The sequence below is a fragment of the Artibeus jamaicensis genome, unplaced genomic scaffold (assembly GCF_021234435.1).
Source record: "Artibeus jamaicensis isolate MK-2021 breed Jamaican fruit bat unplaced genomic scaffold, CSHL_Jam_final contig_332, whole genome shotgun sequence".
Lineage (NCBI taxonomy): Eukaryota > Metazoa > Chordata > Mammalia > Chiroptera > Phyllostomidae > Artibeus > Artibeus jamaicensis.
In genome coordinates this window covers 22,121,294-22,139,772 of record NW_026521788.1, presented here as the reverse complement: position 1 = coordinate 22,139,772, position 18,479 = coordinate 22,121,294, and the positions used below count along the sequence as shown (strand labels likewise).

Below are 18,479 nucleotides of genomic sequence, written 5' to 3'. Positions count from 1 at the left end.
GCGCTTGCGTTGCCCGAGTATGAAGGTGTTTGTCTTGGGGAGGTGACTAGCGAGGCTGAGGCACTGATTACAATAAAATAGTCCCAGAAACCCGAACATGACTCTGGCTGGTGAGGTGGCTGTGGACACAGCTCCGTACTGCAGGGGCTTGGCAGAGCCAGTGATTCTGGAATGAAGCCTCAGACAAACCCCAAGCTGTGATTGTGGTGACACAGACCAAGACAAGAGAGCCCTGCTTTCCTCGGAGGGTTAGGAAATCGTGGTTTGTTTTGAAAGACAGGTGCTTCAGGACCTCATTACCTTCGAGATGAGGTTGAATTTAAGAGCCTCTTGGCAGCTGCCTCATCTTGGTTGACTGTGTTTTGCTAAAGGTGCATATTTTTGTCATGCGTGAATTTGTGCCCAGGATTCCTTATTCCACCAGGCTTATCTCCACAAAGTGTATTCTCTGCTTGCTCTGCTTGCCTGGGTAGCACTCTGCAGAGGATGAGAAGGTGAGAGAAGGGGGAGGAGGGAGCTCTGGCAGGTGGCCCATTAGGCTGTATACTTGCTGGTATTTCTGCCTGGACTATCCTTGACTCAGGTCATTCCATGCCCTGCTCCTTCTCTTTACTCTTTTTTTTTAATTAAAAATATGCTTATTGATTTTAAAGAGAGAGGGAGGGAGAGAAAAAGACATTGATGTGACAGAGAGACATCAAGTGGTCGCCTCCCATACACACCCCAACTCGGAATTAAACCCGCATTCTAGGTACGTGCCCTGGCTGGGAATCAAACCATTAATCAACTGAGCCCCACCAGCCAGGGCTCCTTCTCTTTATTCTTGTCTCAGTTAAATGTTGCTTCCTCCAAGAAGCCCTCCCTGACTACCTGCCCTGAGGATTGCCCCAACCCTGCCTCAGTTACCTGCTTTCTCATGCCACCATTTTATCTTCTTGAGAAAGTGTCACTGCTTGACTTGCTCTCAGGTATTGTCTCCATTCACTGCTGCTCTCCGCATACTAGAGTGGAAGCTTCTTGAGGTCAGGGACTCTGTTTTGCTCACCACCATACCCTTGGTCAGTGCTGGTGTGTCCTGGGTACTCAGGAAATATTTGTTGAATGATTGCATCTAATTTTCTCAATAGCTGTGGACAGGTGGTATTTTCACATTACTCGTGGAAGGGAAACTGAGGTGCCATGTGTGCAGTGGTTTGCCTGGATTCTCACAGCCAGCACATCCTGTGCTAGAATTTGAACTTGAATTTTGCCCTCAGAAACATGCTACCTGCCCCAGTGGGACCCAGTCCCTGCCCTCAAGGAGCATCCACCCAGCCTAGAAGAGTGACATGCACACACCCACAGCTCTCGGGTGACACACAGTACCGGCGCCTGGTAGAGGCGGCAAACACATGCTGGACTCAAGGGCCGGAGTGATTACACGAGTTGAGGACACCAGCAAAGGCTTTGCAGAGAGGCAGCACTGAAACAAGACTCCCAATGTGGTGTTAATGGGAGAGCAGGTTTCTGAGGCTAAGGGCGCAGTGCCAGCGAAAATAGCGGTGGGGAAATAAAGTTCGCCTGGCGCAGGAGCAGGGTGGGCGCTTTGGTGAGGAGTTACAAGAGGGATGTTCGCAAAGGAAGGCTGGACCCAGGTCCCTCAGCAGAAATGCCAGACTGCAGAGGGTGGGCTTGGCCCAGGTGGCACAGGGGTCCCGAAGGTACTCGAGTGGGAAGAGGTGTTCAGAGGTGTGGTGGTGAAAGGGTGGGGGCAGGGTGGGGGGCCAGGGAGAGGGGCCTCAGTGAAGACAGGACCATGATCATTGTGAAGGTGGATTCTGGGGTTTGAAAGCTGGTTTCAGGTGACAGTAAAATCATACTGTACTTACCACGTCTTTGCTGTAGAGGGCAGAGTTCTGGCCGTGAACTCAAAATCTAGACAGGTATTAGCTTATCTTTTTCTTCATTCCCCAAAAGGGCATTTGTACCCCCATTTTACAAAGGGGGATCCCAAGGCCAAGGCTCCCGGTAGGGAGGAGTATAGTTATGTTCAGAGTGTTGGCCCAGCTCTGCACCAGGCCTGAGGAGTAGTCAGCAGGAGTTTGCACGCCCTCCAGTCACGGTCACCACACATGGACCAGTTGGGAGAAGGTGGTGCAGGACAAGTGCTCAGGCAGGTGTCCTGAGGTTGGAGGTGAGGTGGTTGGGGCACTCTTCCTGGGGAAAGTGGGCTAGGGCTGGTGGGAGGATTTGTGGGGACAGAGAGGAGAGGGAAGGGGCTTCCAGACTGTGGGAAGGGTACGAGCCAAGTCCCGGTGGTGAGTGAGCTTGGAGACTGGCAGGGGCTTGGGGAGGAACCTGTGGCTGTTAGGCGGGCACTGGTGCTGGGCTGGGTCAGATGCTAAGTGCAAGGTGCTGCTCAAAGGCGTTTGCTTCAGCTTCCTGGGTCTACTCAGTCAGCCCACTATGACCTGAGAAAGGCCAATTGCTGCCTGAAGAAAACATTCTTTACAGGGCTGGATTCCTTACTATATCCAGCCCTGAATGGTTGTTTGAGGAAGAGGAGAGGTGTTGTAAAAGCCTGACCAGTCAACAATGGTGCAGTTCCGCTGTGTCTGGGGCACTGCCTTTGGTTGGTAAGCGCGGTCTCCCTGGCAGTCAGCCTCGGCCCCCTCTCCCCCTGCCCTGTGTGGAAGTGGGCCCCAAGCTAACTGAACTTTCTGGAGTCTCACTACCCTCGGAGGTGCCCGTGCGCACACATGCGGGCTCCTGCCCTGTGGCCAGCAGTCTCAGCTGCGCTAGGTCAGTCTTGAGGCTTCTCTCTGCCCAGCAGGTCCGACCAGGGAAATTTATTCTGGAGTGTGCATTGGCTGCTACTGAGGAGCGGGCATTTTGCTGGCCAGTGGGGGTGCTGGGGAGGATGAGAGGTGAAAGATGCTGCCCTTACCAGCAGGGAGCAAGTGTTTGCCTCCCTTTGACCATATGCACATGACGGTCACGATTTTTGCCATGTCCGGGGGCCAGCTGTACTCTCATTCATAGGTGGGATGCTGTGGTCAGCGTGTGGAGTTGGGCTGCCCTGGTTTGAAGCCTGGCCCTGACATTCACTAGCTGTGTGACTTTGGGCAATTTACTTGACCTCTCTGATCAAGCTAGGTCTAATCTGAGTTGTCTCAATTTTCTCATCTCTAAAAGGTTCTTGCCTTCTAGAGTCTGTTGTGAGAATGAAAATTGTGTAATGCCTGTGAATATTTCCAGGCTGGCATATACTGGGTGCTACAAAAGTATTAGTTATGATTATTGTTACTTAACATGTTTCTTTAAATGAATTTAGCTTAAACAAAATTTAAAAAGAACTTTGTAGAATTACTATAAGTGGAAAATTGACATCATTTTTATTACCAATTGATAGCCATAAAAATAAATATGAAACAAAACATTGTTATGAAATCTTAGGACATATGTTGGACTTGAACCTGCTTCCCCATTAAAAAGCAGGGAAAGCAAGGACTGGATGGGCGATGACCAGTTTTGGACCAGCATTTTGAAATGGGACTTCCTCATGGTGTGGCTCCCTGTCATTTGTACTGTGATCACCATCGAAGTCCTGCTTCTCAAAGTGTGGTCCGAAGACCAGGGGAGTCAGCATCACTGGGGAGTTGACTACAAATACAGATTCCTTGGCCCCCCTTCCAGACCTGCTGAATCAGAACCTGCATTTGAGAAGTCCTGTCTGCAATTGCCTGGTTTTTGCAGTCCACACTTGGAGAGTTTATTCTCTGTACTTTACAAATGAGGAGCTTAAGGCCTGGGAGTGACCTGTTCCGTGTCACTTGAGCTAAATGTGCAACAGATCAGAATTCAGGTCTCCAGACTAGCTCTGCAGGGCAACATCCCCGAGAGGAAGTCGGGCTCTACCCCAACTTTATGTGATGTGTGACCTTGAGCAAATTCTTAACCTCTCTGGGCCTTAGTTTCCTTATTTGCAAAAGAGGACCAGAGATAACACCCTCCCTCAGAGGTGGTTGTCAGGATAAATGAGATGATGCTCAGTTAGTCCTGGCTGCTGATATCCTTGGAGAACTTGGGGCCTGCTCAGTCCTCTCAGAGGCTGCCTCCGCAAGCGTGTGGCCTCTGCTTGGACCGGCTGTGGTCATCTCAGAGCTGTCGGTGTCCACACTGTTGACATCATGGTGGCTGCTGTTTCTAGTCCCTTTTTCTACTGTTAGAGATGGGTCATTAATTAGATTAAAATCATTTAATTTCTCAAATTGGTGACCATGTATCATTTGGTTGCACTGTGGGGGGTTTACTTTTTTTTTTTTAAAATTAAATAAATTTATTTATTTATTTTGAATTGTTTATGCTGTTACAGTTGTTCTATTCCCCCCTTCATTCCCCTCCACCCTGCCCCCCCAACCCCCCATTACCCCCCCTTTAGCTTATGTCCATGTGTCTCAAGTCCTTTAGGTTCTATATTTCCCATACTATTCTTGCCCCCCCCCCCCATTTATTTTCTATCTACTGTCTATGCTACTTGTTTTCTGTACCTTCTCTCCCCTTCTCCTCCTCCCACTCCCCTGTTGCTAACCCTCCTTGAGATCTTCATTTCTATGTTTCCACTCCTGATCTAGCTGTCCTTTTAGTTTGCTTTCGTTTTAGGTGTGGTTGTTAATAACTGTGAGCTTGTTGTCCTTTCACTGTTCATGTTTCTTTAACTTCTTTTTCTTAGATAAGTCCCTTTAACATTTCATATAATAAGGGCTTGGTGATGATGAACTCCTTGAATTTGGTCTTATCTGAGAAGCACCTTATCTGTCCTTCCATTCTAAATGAAAGTTTTGCTGGGTAGAGCAATCTTGGTTGTAGGTCTTTAGTTTTCATGACTTGGAATATTTCTTTCCAGCCCCTTCTTGCCTGTAAGGTCTCTTTTGAGAAATCTGCTGACAGCCTGATGGGGACTCCTTTGTAGGTGATTGTCCCCTTAGCTCTTGCTGCTTCCAGGATTCTCTCCTTCATTTTAATTTTGGCTAATGTAATTATGATATGCCTTGGTGTGTTTCTTCTTGAGTCCAACTTTTTTGGTACTCTCTGGGCTTCTTGGATTTCTTGGAAGTCTGTTTCCTTTGCCAGATTGGGGAAATTTTCTTTTATTATTTGTTCAAATAGTTTTTCCACTGGTGGTTGTGTCTTTCCCCCTTCTGGTACCCCTATAATTCGGATATTGGAGCGTTTATAGATGTCCTGGAAGTTCCTAAGCTTCTCCTCATTTTTCTGAATTCTTATTTCTTCATTCCTTTCTGATTGATCATTTTTTTCTTCCTTCTGGTTCACTCCATTGAGTTGAGTCCCAGTTTTTTTTCATCTCTATGGGTTTCCTGTGGAATTCCATTCATTTCCCTTAATTTAGCCTTCATATGTTTCTCTAATTTGTGGCTATAGTCCACCAGATCTGTGAGGAAGCTGATGACCAGTGTTTTAAACTGTGCGTCTGAGAGATTTGCTATTTCTTCGTCACTTAGATTTATCTCCGGGACTTTGAGGTCCCCCTGCGACATTTTTGGTCTGTTCTGGCCCTTTAAGTGAGAGAAGCGGCGCCTTGGAGTCCCAGGTCGCTGGGTTGTGACGCTGTATGTGGGGGCGTGGTCAGAGCAGGGAAAATGGCGCCGCCGCCGCCACCGCAGCCGGTCCCACCGCTCACTCCCTCACCCGCGCATAACCGGGCACCCACAGTCAACTCGCTGCCACCGCCTCCCCACTGACTCCTCCGTAGTCGCTCACCCGGTGGGCTGCTCACTAGGTCCAATCCTGGGTTTGGAACCCGTGCGACTGGATTCGCGCGTCTGGATTCCGCGCCCGCGCCCGGGTCGATCGAGTTCTCCTTTGTAACTCCTCACCCGCCGCCGCTTTCGCCCCTTACCGGTCGGGCCGAAGAATTTGTTGTTTGCGGACTTCCGAAAAGTTCAGTTTTCTGTGTTCTGGTTGTGTTTTCTGATGCTAATATTTAGTTGTCCTTAAACTTGGTTGTGAGAGGAGGCAAGGCACATCCACCTTAAACCTCCATCTTGGCGGAAGTCCGGGGGTTTACTTTTGATTTTAATTAAATGTAAGATTTTTTTTAAGTGGTTGTCTGCTTGCCAGGAGGAAGTTTTGGCAAGTCCTAGATCCAGCAATAACAGACACAGTCCTCTCCCTCTCCTGAGGTGGTTAGAATAAGTGACGCCAATGGCGTCCTCTTTCTCCCTCAGTGCACTTCCTTGTAATGGATTTCCATGTAGAGACAATGTCTTTGCATCCTCCTAGTAGGATTTCCCTTTTTAAAAAATATTTATTTATTTATTTTAAAATATATTTTATTGATTATGCCATTACAGTTGTCCCATTTCCCCCCTTCATTCCCCTCTACCCTGCACACCCCTCCTCCACCATTCCCCCCTTTAGTTTATGTCCATGTGTCACAAGTTCTTTAGATTCTATATTTCACATACTATTCTTGCCCTTCCCCTGTCTATTTTCTATCTACTGTCTATTCTCTGTACCTTCTCCCCCCTTCTCCTCCTCCCACTCCCCTGTTGCTAACCTTCCATGTGATCTCCATTTCTATGGTTCCGCTCCTGATCTACCTGTCCTCTTAGTTTGCTTTTGTTTTAGGTGTGGTTGTTAATAACTGTGAGTTTTCTATCCTTTCACTGTTCATATTTTGTATCTTCTTTTTGTTAGGTAAGTCCCTGTAACATTTCATATAATAAGGACTTAGTGATGATGAACTCCTTCAACTTGACCTTATCTGAGAAGCACTGGATCCTTGCCTTTCAAGACTTGGAATATTTCTTTCCAGCCCCTTCTTGCCTGTAAGGTCTCTTTTGAGAAATCTGCTGACAATCTGTAGGTGACTCTCTCATTTTGTTTTGCTGTTTTAAAAGATTCTCTCCTTATTTTTAATCTTGGGTAATGTAATTATGATGTGTCTTGGTGTGTTCCTCCTTGGGTCCACCTTCTTTGGGACTCTCTGAGCTTCCTGGATTTCTTGGAAGTCTATTTCCTTTGCTAAATTGAGGAAGTTCTCCTTTATTATTCGTTCAAATAAGTTTTCCACATGTCTTGCTCTTCCTCTTCCCTTTCTGATACTCCTATGATTCAGCTATTGGAACATTTAAAGATGCCCTGGAGTTTCCTAAGCCTCTCCTAATTGTTTTGAATCCTTGTTTCTTCATTCTTTTTTATTTGATTGTTTCTTTCTTCCTTCTGATCTACTCCATTGATTTGAGTACCAGTTTCCTTCCCATCACTATCGATTCCTTGTACATTTTCCTTCATTTCAATTAGTTTAGCCTTCATTTTTTTCATCTAATTTGTGACCAAATTCAACCAATTCTGTGAGCATCCTGATCACCTGTGCTTTAAATTGTGCATCTGATAGGTTGGCTATCTCTTCATCGCTTAGTTGTATTTTTTCTGGAGCTTTGATCTGTTCTTTCATTTGGGCCATTTTTTTTGTCTTGAAATGCCTGTTATGTAGTAAGGGGTGGAGTCTTAGGTGTACACCAGGGCAGGTCAACCCATGTCACTGGGTTGTGATGCTGTATGTTGTGGAGGGGTCCGAGAGGGAACAATGGCACTTGCTCTGCTCTCTGCCGGATTTCAGTCATTTCCTCCACTTCTCACAAGCAAACTGGGCCTTTATGGTTCTGATTCCTGGGTGGGTGGGTTTGTGTACATTCTAGGACCCTGTGGGTCTCTCCAATTAACTCTCCTGTGAGGCTGGGAGTCTCTTCTGGCACCTCAACTCCACAGTGTTTTGAATTGGTGTTTTGAGGCTTTTTTCCCTGTGCTGGAGCCCTGGGTTGCATGGTCTGTCTTGCTCCCCAGTTTTGCCTGGTTTATCTACGTGCAGATATAGGAATATCTGTTCTGCTGGCCGCCCTGTGTGCCGTGCTCCTCCACAATCCACTGCCTCACTGGATTTTCCTGCTGCCACCTCATCTCCAGGGTCTGCCAGCCACCACTTTTTTTGCCTTGACCCCTCTCTGCCTGGCTGCTCAACTGTGCCCCTCCTACTGGTCTGGATGAATGTGTCTATTTTAACTCTTTAGGTGTTGTACTTCCATACAGTTCAATTTTCTGTCACTACTGGTTGATTTTTTATTTCTAAATTTTCGTTGTCCTTATATTGGTTGTGTGAGGAGGTTTAGTATGCCTACCTATGCCTCCATCTTGGCCGGAAGTCCTGGAACAGGATTCTTAAAAACTATTTAAAAATTTAAAGGTCTATTTAGTTTGTGTTGTTAGAAGACTTTGGGTTATTGAGGTTACATGGCCATGTTATATGCACATAATAGTCATTTTTGCCTGTTTCCAATGTTTGTGTTTTCTATTTCTTTGGCCAGAACTTCTAAGACTATATTCAAGCATGCTGGTGATGGAAGGCAACCCTTTTTGCTCTTTGTTTTAAAGGGACAGTTTCTGATGTTCTCCTCCAAGTTGCTCCTGGCTTGTAGATCTGTCACCTCCATCCAGAGGGCTGATGTGATTTACAACAAGCACAACAAAGAATCCTTCAGAGCCGTTTGTGCTTCTGGCATAAAGCACTAGGGGACTCCTGGTTTGGAAGTGTTTGTTTGTTTTAAGATTTTATTTATTTATTTTTAGACAAAGGGAAAGAGAGGGAGAGAAACATCAGTGTGTGGTTGCCTCTCACACTCCCCATACAGGGGACCTGGCCAGCAACCCAGGCATGTGCCCTGATTGGTAATCGAACCGGCAACCCTTTGGTTTGTAGGCCGGCACTCAATCCACTGAACCACACCTGCCAGGGCTGGAAGTGTTTGTTCTTTGTAGAATCCCCAGCCTGACCCAAACCTTGAGCCTGCAGAGCTGGCCCAGTTCCAGCCCTGACCACCGCGGGGAGCCTGTCTTCCTGGGAGTGGTTCCCCCTGCAGACGTTGCACTCTCTTCTGCCAGCCCCACCTGCTGATACGAGTTCCAGCGGTACCCGATTCTGTACAGCAGCAGGGCCGGGCTCACCTAGCACAGCCCCGGATCGGAGGAGGCAGTAAGACCCTTCTTCATAGGATCCCCTACAGAGGACCTCTGAGGACCCTCAGTCATCTGGACTTTTGTCCTTACTCCTCCTGTCCCCTTTCTTTCCTCACCAGCTCAGGAAGGTGACCAATTCCCCTGTCCTGTCCCCAGCCTGCTAGACCTCTGCTGGCACTGTGCTTTGGGGTCTTTCTAGTCCAGTGGGAAAGCAGAAAAACAAAAAGGGGTTTATACAATACAGGATGAAGGGTTTCATTTGCACTATATGAAACTAAGAGGCTGGAGCAACTAACTGCTTACTGCAGTAAGAGAAGGCTTCTTGGAGGAGGTGACATTTGAGCTGGTCTTGGAGCAAGAGTAGAAATTCTATGAGGCAGATGAGAGAGAAGGGCTTCTATTCTGACTATTTCTGTAGACTTTGCAGTATTGTTGATGTTCAGAATAGGATCTTTATGAACTTTCTTTTTTTTTAATTGGCATATAGGAATATTATTGATTTCTGTATATTTAATTTGGAGCAATCTTCAAAGGCTTAGGGGCCTGGGGGAAGTCTGGCCTCTGGGGAAAGGACAAGAGTTTGCCGAGGGATAGTTGGAGCAGTGCTACCTGAGTTGGTGAGTGCTCCTGGGGCTCAGGGGTTGGGGGGCAGTCAGCAGTAATGGGCACTTGGAAAGGGAAGAGAGAAACAGTGTCTACAGCATCACCGCTACATTCCTGCCAGGCACTTCGTTAGTGCGTTTTAATGCATTTACTTTTCCTGACAGCCCTGCTAGGTGGGTAGTGACACCCCCACTTTACAGATGAAGAAACTGAGGCTCAGGGAAGTTTCATGACTTAGATGAGCACCGTGTCTCAGCCTTTGTGCCTTCAGTGTGTCCCTGCTGCCACACATACATGTAGAAACCAGCTTTATTGGGATATAATTCACGTACCCTGCAACTCAGCTATTTAAAGTATACAATTTAATGGTTTTAGTATATTCATACATAGAGTTGGGCAATTCCAACCACAGTCAAATGATAGAACGTTTGCATTGCCCCCACAAAGAAACCTTTACCCCCTAGTCTCCTTCCCATAATCCTCCTGCGCCCTCCAGGCTTAGGGAACCACTGATCTGCTCTCTGCCTGTATATATTTGCCTGTTCTGGATATTTTGTGTAAACGGCCTCATGCAATATGTCATCCTTTCTGACTGGCTTATTTCACTTATTTTACATGTCCTTCAGCATAGTAGTGTATATTGGTACTTCATTTCTTTATATTGCTAAACACATTCCTTTTTATGGGGATACCACAGTCTGCTTGTGCACTCAGCAGCTGGGAAGCATTTACGTTACTCCCCTGTTTGGGCTGTTACAGATAACGCTGCCACAGACATCCATGTGTAATGTGTTTTTGTGTGGACCCGTGGTTTTATTCTCTCGGGTATATCTTAGGAGTGAAATTTTTAAAAAATCCTTATTTCTTGATTTTAGAGAGAGGAAGGAAGAGAGAGAGGCGGGGAGAGAGAGAAAGGAAAAGAAACATCAGTTTGTTGCTCCACTTATTGATGCATTCATTGGTTGATTTATGTATGTACTCTGACTGGGGATTGAACCTTCAACCTTGGCGTAGCAAGATGACACTGTAACCACTGAGCGACCCAGCCAGAGCTATACGGTAATTCTTGAGGAACTGCCAGACAAGGCTCTGCAGCAGCTTCCTTGCTGCCTCTCATGTAAGACTTAGTTATCTTCGGAGTGACAAGACTGGGAAGAAGGTCAAACCACAAAGTCTGTGTGACTTGCCTGTTTTCTGAGATGTGGACTATTATAAAGTGGTCATAAGACCACAGCCTCACTGCTGAAACTTGGATGATTCCACAGGGACTCATGGATTTTGCAGGGCCTCGAGGACATTGCCGTGAATGTGGTCGTCTCTGTGCCGGCAGAGCTCTGCCTTCCACCTTATGGCTAGTGGGCTGTGATGATAGAGAAGGTGCTGGAATAAACCCTAAGGTTCAGGTGCGAGGTAGGGACAGGTGTGGTTAAGGGTGATGAAGGCTCTTGCAAGAGGGAGGGCAGGGTGTCGAGCCTGGCACAGGTAGACAGGTGGGACAGCAAGGAGGCTGGGAAGGGACACCGGGCTGGTCAGGTCCTCGGGCAGCTGTGGCTGCTGACTCTGGTCTGTCTTTGTTCTTTGGCTGCAGATCTGGCCGAGTGCAAGCTGGTTTCTTTCCCCATTGGCATCTACAAGGTCCTGCGGAATGTCACCGACCAGATCCAACTCATTACGCTGGCCAACAACGAGCTCAAGTCCCTCACCAGCAAGTTCATGACCACATTCTGTCAGCTCCGAGGTAGGCCCCAGTCAGCTGAGGCTGGGGGGCGTGGCTAGCCCTTGTCCTCAGGCTCTGACCCTGGTGGGAGTGTAACTAGGCTTCAGCTGGACCTGGGAAGCCATTCCCTGGGGGAGGCTTTGAGAACGGACCCGTGTCCTTCCTGAAGCCTGGAAAGGTCTGTGTCACTTCTGCCTAGATGGCTGTCAGTCGGATTGGCTAATGGCCCAGGGTGTGTCTGCTGGAGTCATTTCTCTTATTCTGGACAGCAGGATGTTTAGGGTCCGGAGGCCCGGGAGTAGTATTTCTTGGTAAACTTGAAGAAGCCCCCTCCCAGCCCCCCAATCTGGCATTGTTCTCTGTGTTGTGTTCTCAGTTCAGGTGTGACAGATTCCAGGAATGCCGGTGTTGCATCCCTCCATGGGGCACACAGAGCAAGTGGACAAGGGTACTTAGTGGGGAGATGGGCCGGAGGCCAGCGGCTGGGCATTACAGATTCTTATGAAATGGCTCCTCCGGTTGGACAAGCAGGGTGCAATGGACAGTGCCTGTCCCCTCCCCACAGAGCAGTCCCTTTGGTGTCACTCAGACACCATGGATGGAGCTGCAACCTAGGCATATGTTTGCAAAATGGAGGAGCAGGAGAGTTGGGGAGAGCACTTCCTGCCTTCTAGAATCCTCTGTCTGATAGAGTCGTGAAAGGGGTCTAAGAGCCTCTGTGCAAACCAGTAGGCAAAGTCCTGATGGAACAGGAGGAGCACGAGCAAGCACAGCTCACACAGCTGATTTCAGGCTTCCTGGAGGAAGTTTGGGCATCAGGCAGAGCCCAGAGCAGAGGGGGAGTGTGAACTGGCAACCAGTGACTCAGGTGGGAGCTGCAGGCAGGACCCAGAAAGACCACTGGCTGGGCTCAGGCACACAGGCAAGAGAGAGGGCTTGGTTTGTGTAGTCGTTTCTGAGTGAAGCTCACAAAGCCCGTATTGTGTTACATCATATGAAAACCATACACACTAGATGTAGCCCAAGGGCCACCAGTGGGAGGATCTCCCATAACATAGCAGAGCTGTCTCTGTTACCTCATTTCAGGGGTAGAGAAGGGAGCGCCGGGAGAGAAGGGCTTGTTTGGGGACTCAGAGCAATGCGCCCTGGTGGCCCACCTCCAGGGCCAGGGCTGCCTGTCCGGGCCACCTGCGTTAACTCAAGGGTCCCCCAGAGCTCTGCGTAGCTAATTGGGATTGGACATTTCCTTTACAGAGGGGGACGGAAAGACAGAAAGTGGGTGGTGGGGGTTGGCTGGAGCCCGTAGGGAGGGCAGAGGCAGGCAGGGGGCCTTCCTGTGGGTAAGAGGACTCACCCGACCCTCGAGCACCCCCTGTGGTCCTGACCTCTGCCCAGAGGCTCAGAAACAAAGGCCACGAGACCAGGCCTCTCCCTGCAGGAGTCCAGGGCTGTGGAACGAACTCGGCGACAACACCGAGTGCTGTGATACTTAGTGATACTAAGAGTCTTTGTGATGCCAGATTTTTTTCCCAGATTCCCTCTAGCAAGACAAGGAGCTGCACCCTTCCCCATCAGGTATTCAGGCTTGAGGGGATTAGAGCCAGGAAGCCCTTCTCCCAGAGGACATGGGGACTCGGGCTGTGTCACATAGCCGGGGGGCAGGGCATGGGTCTATTTCTTGCTCTTTGTTGCAGCCCCCCGAGTCCTTCCATAATGGCCTCCCAAGTGGTTGAGTCTGGCTTAGGTTTCTCCCCGCTGTGAGAAGACTTACCTGTCATTGGCTTCCAACCATGCTTTGGGGGCAGGGAGAAAACTGAGGCAGCATTTGCTACCAGAGACAAGCCTTGTCTCCTGTGGCTCGCATTCCGGAGGTCACTCACTCATCCTTAGCCACGGGGGACAGGGGTGGGTGGGTGGGTTAGGGTTACAATTCCTGAAACCAGGCAGAGCGGTCCACAGCACCCTAGGGACTGTCTTCTGCTTGGCTCATGGCCCCTCTGAGCAGGTCATCTTTAAATGGTGGCCTCCACTTGATGTCCTTCAGCCATTTTCGGCAGGAAACAGCAAGCCCTGGGAAGGACAGTGGCACAAATGAAGTCAGTCCAAAGGGCAGGTGGGTCCCAGGGTCCAGCTCTGGCTCTTTTATCTCCTCGTTTCCTGTGATCCCCTCTCCCCACTTCTTCTCCATGCAAATCGTTCAGCTCTTCTTACTGAGTGTGTCCTGGGCCTGCCAGGCCAGAGGTGTGTGAGGTACACCTGCAGAAATGAACCAAGACCACCCAAATGAGAATAGGCAGTGGCTGCTTTTTCAGAGCGGCTCTAGTGAAGGAGTCAGCCACTGTCCTTGGACTTGGCAGAGGCTTGAGGGCAGGCAGAGGAGTGGGAAAACCTAATAGTGGAAGAAAGGGAAGGCGTCAGGCGTGCCCTGATTGGGGGCCATCAGCCTGGGGAGCGGGAGGCAGGCCAGCTGGCAGTGGGGCATCCTGTGTGATTGGTTCGGGTGTGTATTTGGCTTTCTCTGGTTGGTGCCAAGTTGGAAGTGGGGACAAAAATGAAGGACACTGTCAGTAATTGAGTCCCCGCCATTTGGGACCAGTTGTTCCAGAGAATATTGTTTGGCTTCTTGGATTGTTGATAGAGAAGCTGTCTGACTTCCTACGAGCCTGACTTACGCAGACTAGCTTCCTGAGCTGGTTACTGTGCAGATGGGTCGGTTTCCTGGGCAGCTTGCTGCAGGTTGTGGGTCAGAGTTCTCTTTTTATAGCTGTGCTGGCCGTCCATTGCCTGTTCAGTGTCTGGCAGGCCATCTTTCCTCAGGAGCGCCTGTTCTGGGCCCGGGCGGGTGAGTAGTAACAGGAGAGCCCAATTCCCCGGGCGCTTCACCCTCGTGGCTCCATGCTGAGGGTTGTACATGCACCGTCTCATTCAGCCCTCACAGCACCCGGTGTGTGGGAAGAATAAGAAAACTAAGACCTAGGCCTGGTCCTTGGGGAGCTCCCGGTCTCTCAGGGGAGTTGGGTGTGCAAGCAGACAGCCATCTACTAACTCGAGGGGGGCCGCAGCAGACATTTCCTCACAGTGCCGTGTTCTTCCCCCACCTCCTACTGTGCTTCCACCCCCGGGGTATTTTTCTTTAGCGGGCCTTTAGCAGATGAAGGAGGGGAGGGGGGTACAGTGCTGGGAAAGCAGCGCAGACACTGAAGCTGTGCAGCGGTCCGTTCCAGTGTGGGATCGGGCAGATCCACTCCGACGGGCACGCGTCTCTGCTTCCCTCAGCACAGCCGCCCGGGAGGGTCTGTCACGCCTGAGTTACCCACAGGGCAGCTCCCAGTTGCTGGTGACCAAGAGGCCCTACCTGATGCCGAGGGGGTGACAAGGCTGTGGCCTGCCGCATCGGTTTTTGCCATCAGTCCTCGAGAGCACCTGGCCCCTAGGGGCACCTGGCCAACCTCGGTGGGGAAAAGGTTCCTTTGGACAGAGTTCCAGAGAGAGGACTACCAAGGCCGGCGGGTGAGGCGTTTTTAAGCAGTTGGTCTACATCACGAAGTTGTCAAGCTCTGATGTCACCCTGAGCCTGGGGCCCACCAGGAGGTGAAGAGCAACCTTCTCTGTCATCAGACTGAACCAAGGAGGACCCACAAGAAGAGAGGCTGGTCGTCTGGTGCTTAAAGCACAGACACCGAGGCTGAGCCCAGTTTTGGCATGTGACATTGTCCCCTTCCCCTGCAGACCCGTGCTCCGTGCTGATTTGAGCCTTCTGACCCTCAGCGGTGGATAGGCGCAGCCACTGGGGAGTCGCAGCAGGTCAGGGGAAGAGAGGGCAGTAAGGCTGGTGAGCTTATTCTCCCGGCCACCTCCCTGTGAGGTCCACCTCGGGCTGGCTGTGCCCCTTGTCTGCAGATCACTTTCCTCAAGGCAGCTTCAGCACGACTCTGTCTTTCTGGGTGGTGACAACTCCCTGCTCTTAATCCTGGTTATTGCATGATCCCTTAAGTTCCCCTATAGCAGGGGTGTCAAAGTCATTTTTACCGGGGGCCACATCAGCCTGGCAGTTGCCTTCAAAGGGCTGAATGTCATTTTAGGACTGTATAAATGTAACTGCTCCTTAACTAGGGGCAAGGAGCTTGGCACTGCCACCGGGTAGAAATGAGGTGCTGGGTCAGGTAAAACAAGGTGGAGCGGCCCATGGGCCTCGTGTTTGACACCCACAGGTGGCCTCCTCCCACATCTTTGGAAATACTCTGTGGCAAATAAACCCTCCTTGAGTTAATTTGAGTGTGTAGCTCTTTCTCTTTGGGGCCCTAATTGATACTCTGCAATTTATTAGCTCTGTAACTGTAGGCAGATTATTTAACTTTTCTATGCCTCAGTTTCCCCATTGGTACAAGGGAATAATGCTGGCAATAGTCTACCCCATAGGGCTCTTGTGAAGACTGAATATGTTACCCCGTGTACAGCTGACAAGCAGCTGCATGCCCCGCACTCTCCAGTGTAGTGCCTGGCACAGAGTAGCAGATATCCCTGCTGGGTGGGTGAGTGAATGACTTCCTACCAAGTGGTCAGCAGATTAATGACCCTCCCAAAGATGTCCATCTAATTCTTGGAACCTGTGGCTATCTATGTTACCTCACACGGTAAGAAAGACTTTGCAGATGTGACGTAGTTAAGGACCTTGAAATGGGGAAGGAGATGCCCTGGACTGAGTAGGGGGGCCCAGTGTAAGCACACGGGTCCTTGTAAGGAGGCAGGGGGTCATGACATCAGAGAAGTTGATGCAGCAGAGACTGGGGTGATGTAGCTCCAAACCTCTAGCGGCCAGAAAAGTCAGGGAACAGGTCCTCCCCTGGAACCTGCAGAGGCACGCCACTCTGCCGACGACTTAATTTCAGTCCTCCAGCCCCTTGCTGGTGTTTTGACTTCCATGATGGCAAGGTGGTAACTGTATTGTTTTAAGCCACCAATTTGTGGTGATGTTTTACAGCACCTATAGGGAACGCACATGCCCGATGGGTCCAGGGCCTCCTGCCTCAGTCTCCCCACTTGCTTGCTTGCCCTCCCACCTCATCTCACCGTGGAACTGGGGTTGCACCCCGAAAGGGAAGCCTTCTCTAAGGAACTTTTCCCAGCTGCCTTACTTCCCTCAGCTCTGCCCAGCGTGGGGCCTCTCCTCTGGCACACAGGCCAGATTCTGGTGGAGCTCAAAGCTAATCTCCGTGCATTTTCTTCAAGCCCTAGCGGGAGCCGCTGCCCCCACCACTGTGGAGGCGTTGGTCAGGGAGTGCAGCAGGTGGAGGAGGAGGCTGACCTGTCCCAGTGGGGCGGCGTCTGAGACCTGCTTTCCTGTCCTGCTCAGCCTGGGCCTGTGAGGCTGGCAGGAGGGGGCCACTCTCCTTAGAACATCCAGGCAGGAGTGTGTTGCTCCAAAGGAATCCTTGGCTGCAGAACAGCTGCTTCTCTGATCTAGTACTGTATCACAAGCCACCCTAAGATTTACCTGCTTTGAACAACAGTGCATTGTTTCCTCCAGCTCTGCGGGTCGGATGGCCTCTGCCGGACGGTTCTTCTGCTCCATGTAGTATAGTCTGAGATCGCTTCTCTGAGGAGGGAGGTCCCTTTTCCTCTGAGGCTGTGCTCCATGTAGCCTCTAATCTGCTTGGACTTCCTCACAGCACAGTGGCTGCACTCCAAGAGGGAGGAAGTGGGTAGTTACTGCCTGGGACTGGAGCTTCCAGGACATCACTTCTGCTGAATTCTATTAGTCGGAGGGGCCACAAGACCAGCCCAGATTCAAGACCGGGGAGCTAGACTCATCCTCTTGCTGGGAGTTGCTGCAGAATGTCGCTGCGGAAGGCACAGGTATGGTAGCAGGTGCTGGAAACGGCTGGCGCAGTGGCTTTCTCAGCTTATTAGATGGAGCGCTGATGGATGGCGACTTTATCATTCCTTGTTTGCTCAGCTCCTGGGTGCCCCTTGTTTGCCAGCCACTGTGCTACGAGCTATGAGGAACTCGGGGTCTGAAAACCTGGCTTGGCATTGCCAAGCTGTGTGACCTTGGGCAAACTATTTGCATCCTCAAATGAGCATAATGCTATTACTTCACAGAGGTATATAAATCCCACATGCTATTAACTTGTTATCTTTATTTATGTGTTCTTATAAACCAAACTATGTGTACATTAGAAATAAACAAATGTGTAGATGAAATAAGTGAATAGGAATGAGCGGAATAAGTTCCTTTGGAGGGCGGTTGGAGGCAGCCACACGAGCAGGAGAGCAGCTCCATCCCGCGTCTTGCCAACCCTGCAGGTCCACAGACTCTGGGGCCGCCTCTGCCTGCCTGGCCTGGGACTCGTGTGCACACACTGTTTGTGATTCTGCACAAACTCGGGTGCCTCGGTCGGCACTCCAGGACACCACCTGAGCTAACATCCCTCCCCCGCCCCCACCTGCCACGAGACTTCGAAGTTCCTCTGTTCTGAGCTCTGAGCAGAGACCTTCACTCCTGGAGCCATGATTTATAACAGTCTGCACCCCCTCTGCCCACCTTACCCACTCCCTGTGCATTTCCCTAGTTGTTATAAAGCTGAGAGGCTTCATTTGAAAACAGTTTTCTATGATTTGTTTTTGAATATGTAATAGATGCACACAATACAATACCCCAAGGGTTGGGGAGAGTAATGGGGAAAAATCACTCTTGCTCTTACACCTGTCCCCAGATCTCCCATTCCCCTGCGCAGAGGCAACTACTGTTAGCAGTTCCAGACATACTTCTACACCAGTGTGAACATAAGTGTGTTAATGGCAGTAGCATTGAAAGTGTACCACTGTGGGCAGACGCTATTGTAAGTACTGTGCAAGTTTAAAATTGTTTCAACCTTTACAAGCCTGTAAGGTCAGTACTGATATTTTAAATGAGGAAACTGAGGCAGAGAGAGCGTAAGTAACTTATCTGGGGTCACATGGCGAGAAAGAAGGGGTCGGCGCTGCGAGTCCAGATCCACAGAGCTCCTTCAAAACTGCTAACAGGAGCAGAGGGTGTGTGCTGTTTTGTAACTCGCCTTTTTTACTGAGCAGCACATTTTAGATATTGGTCCCTGTTGGGACAATGACAACTGCCCCATTCTTTTCGTGGGGCAGAATGGTT

The 18,479-nt window shown here is 49.9% G+C and overlaps 1 protein-coding gene across 2 annotated transcripts in view; it reads left to right on the top strand.

Annotated features, from left to right (window-relative positions):
- LRRC20 (leucine rich repeat containing 20) overlaps positions 1-18,479 on the top strand; it is a 55,887-nt gene that overhangs the window by 16,953 nt on the left and 20,455 nt on the right. For both annotated transcript variants that reach the window (XM_053663847.1, XM_053663846.1), the window contains exon 2: positions 11,207-11,356. In XM_053663847.1, coding sequence (XP_053519822.1) covers positions 11,207-11,356 — 150 coding nt within the window. The remainder of the gene's footprint in view (positions 1-11,206; positions 11,357-18,479) is intronic.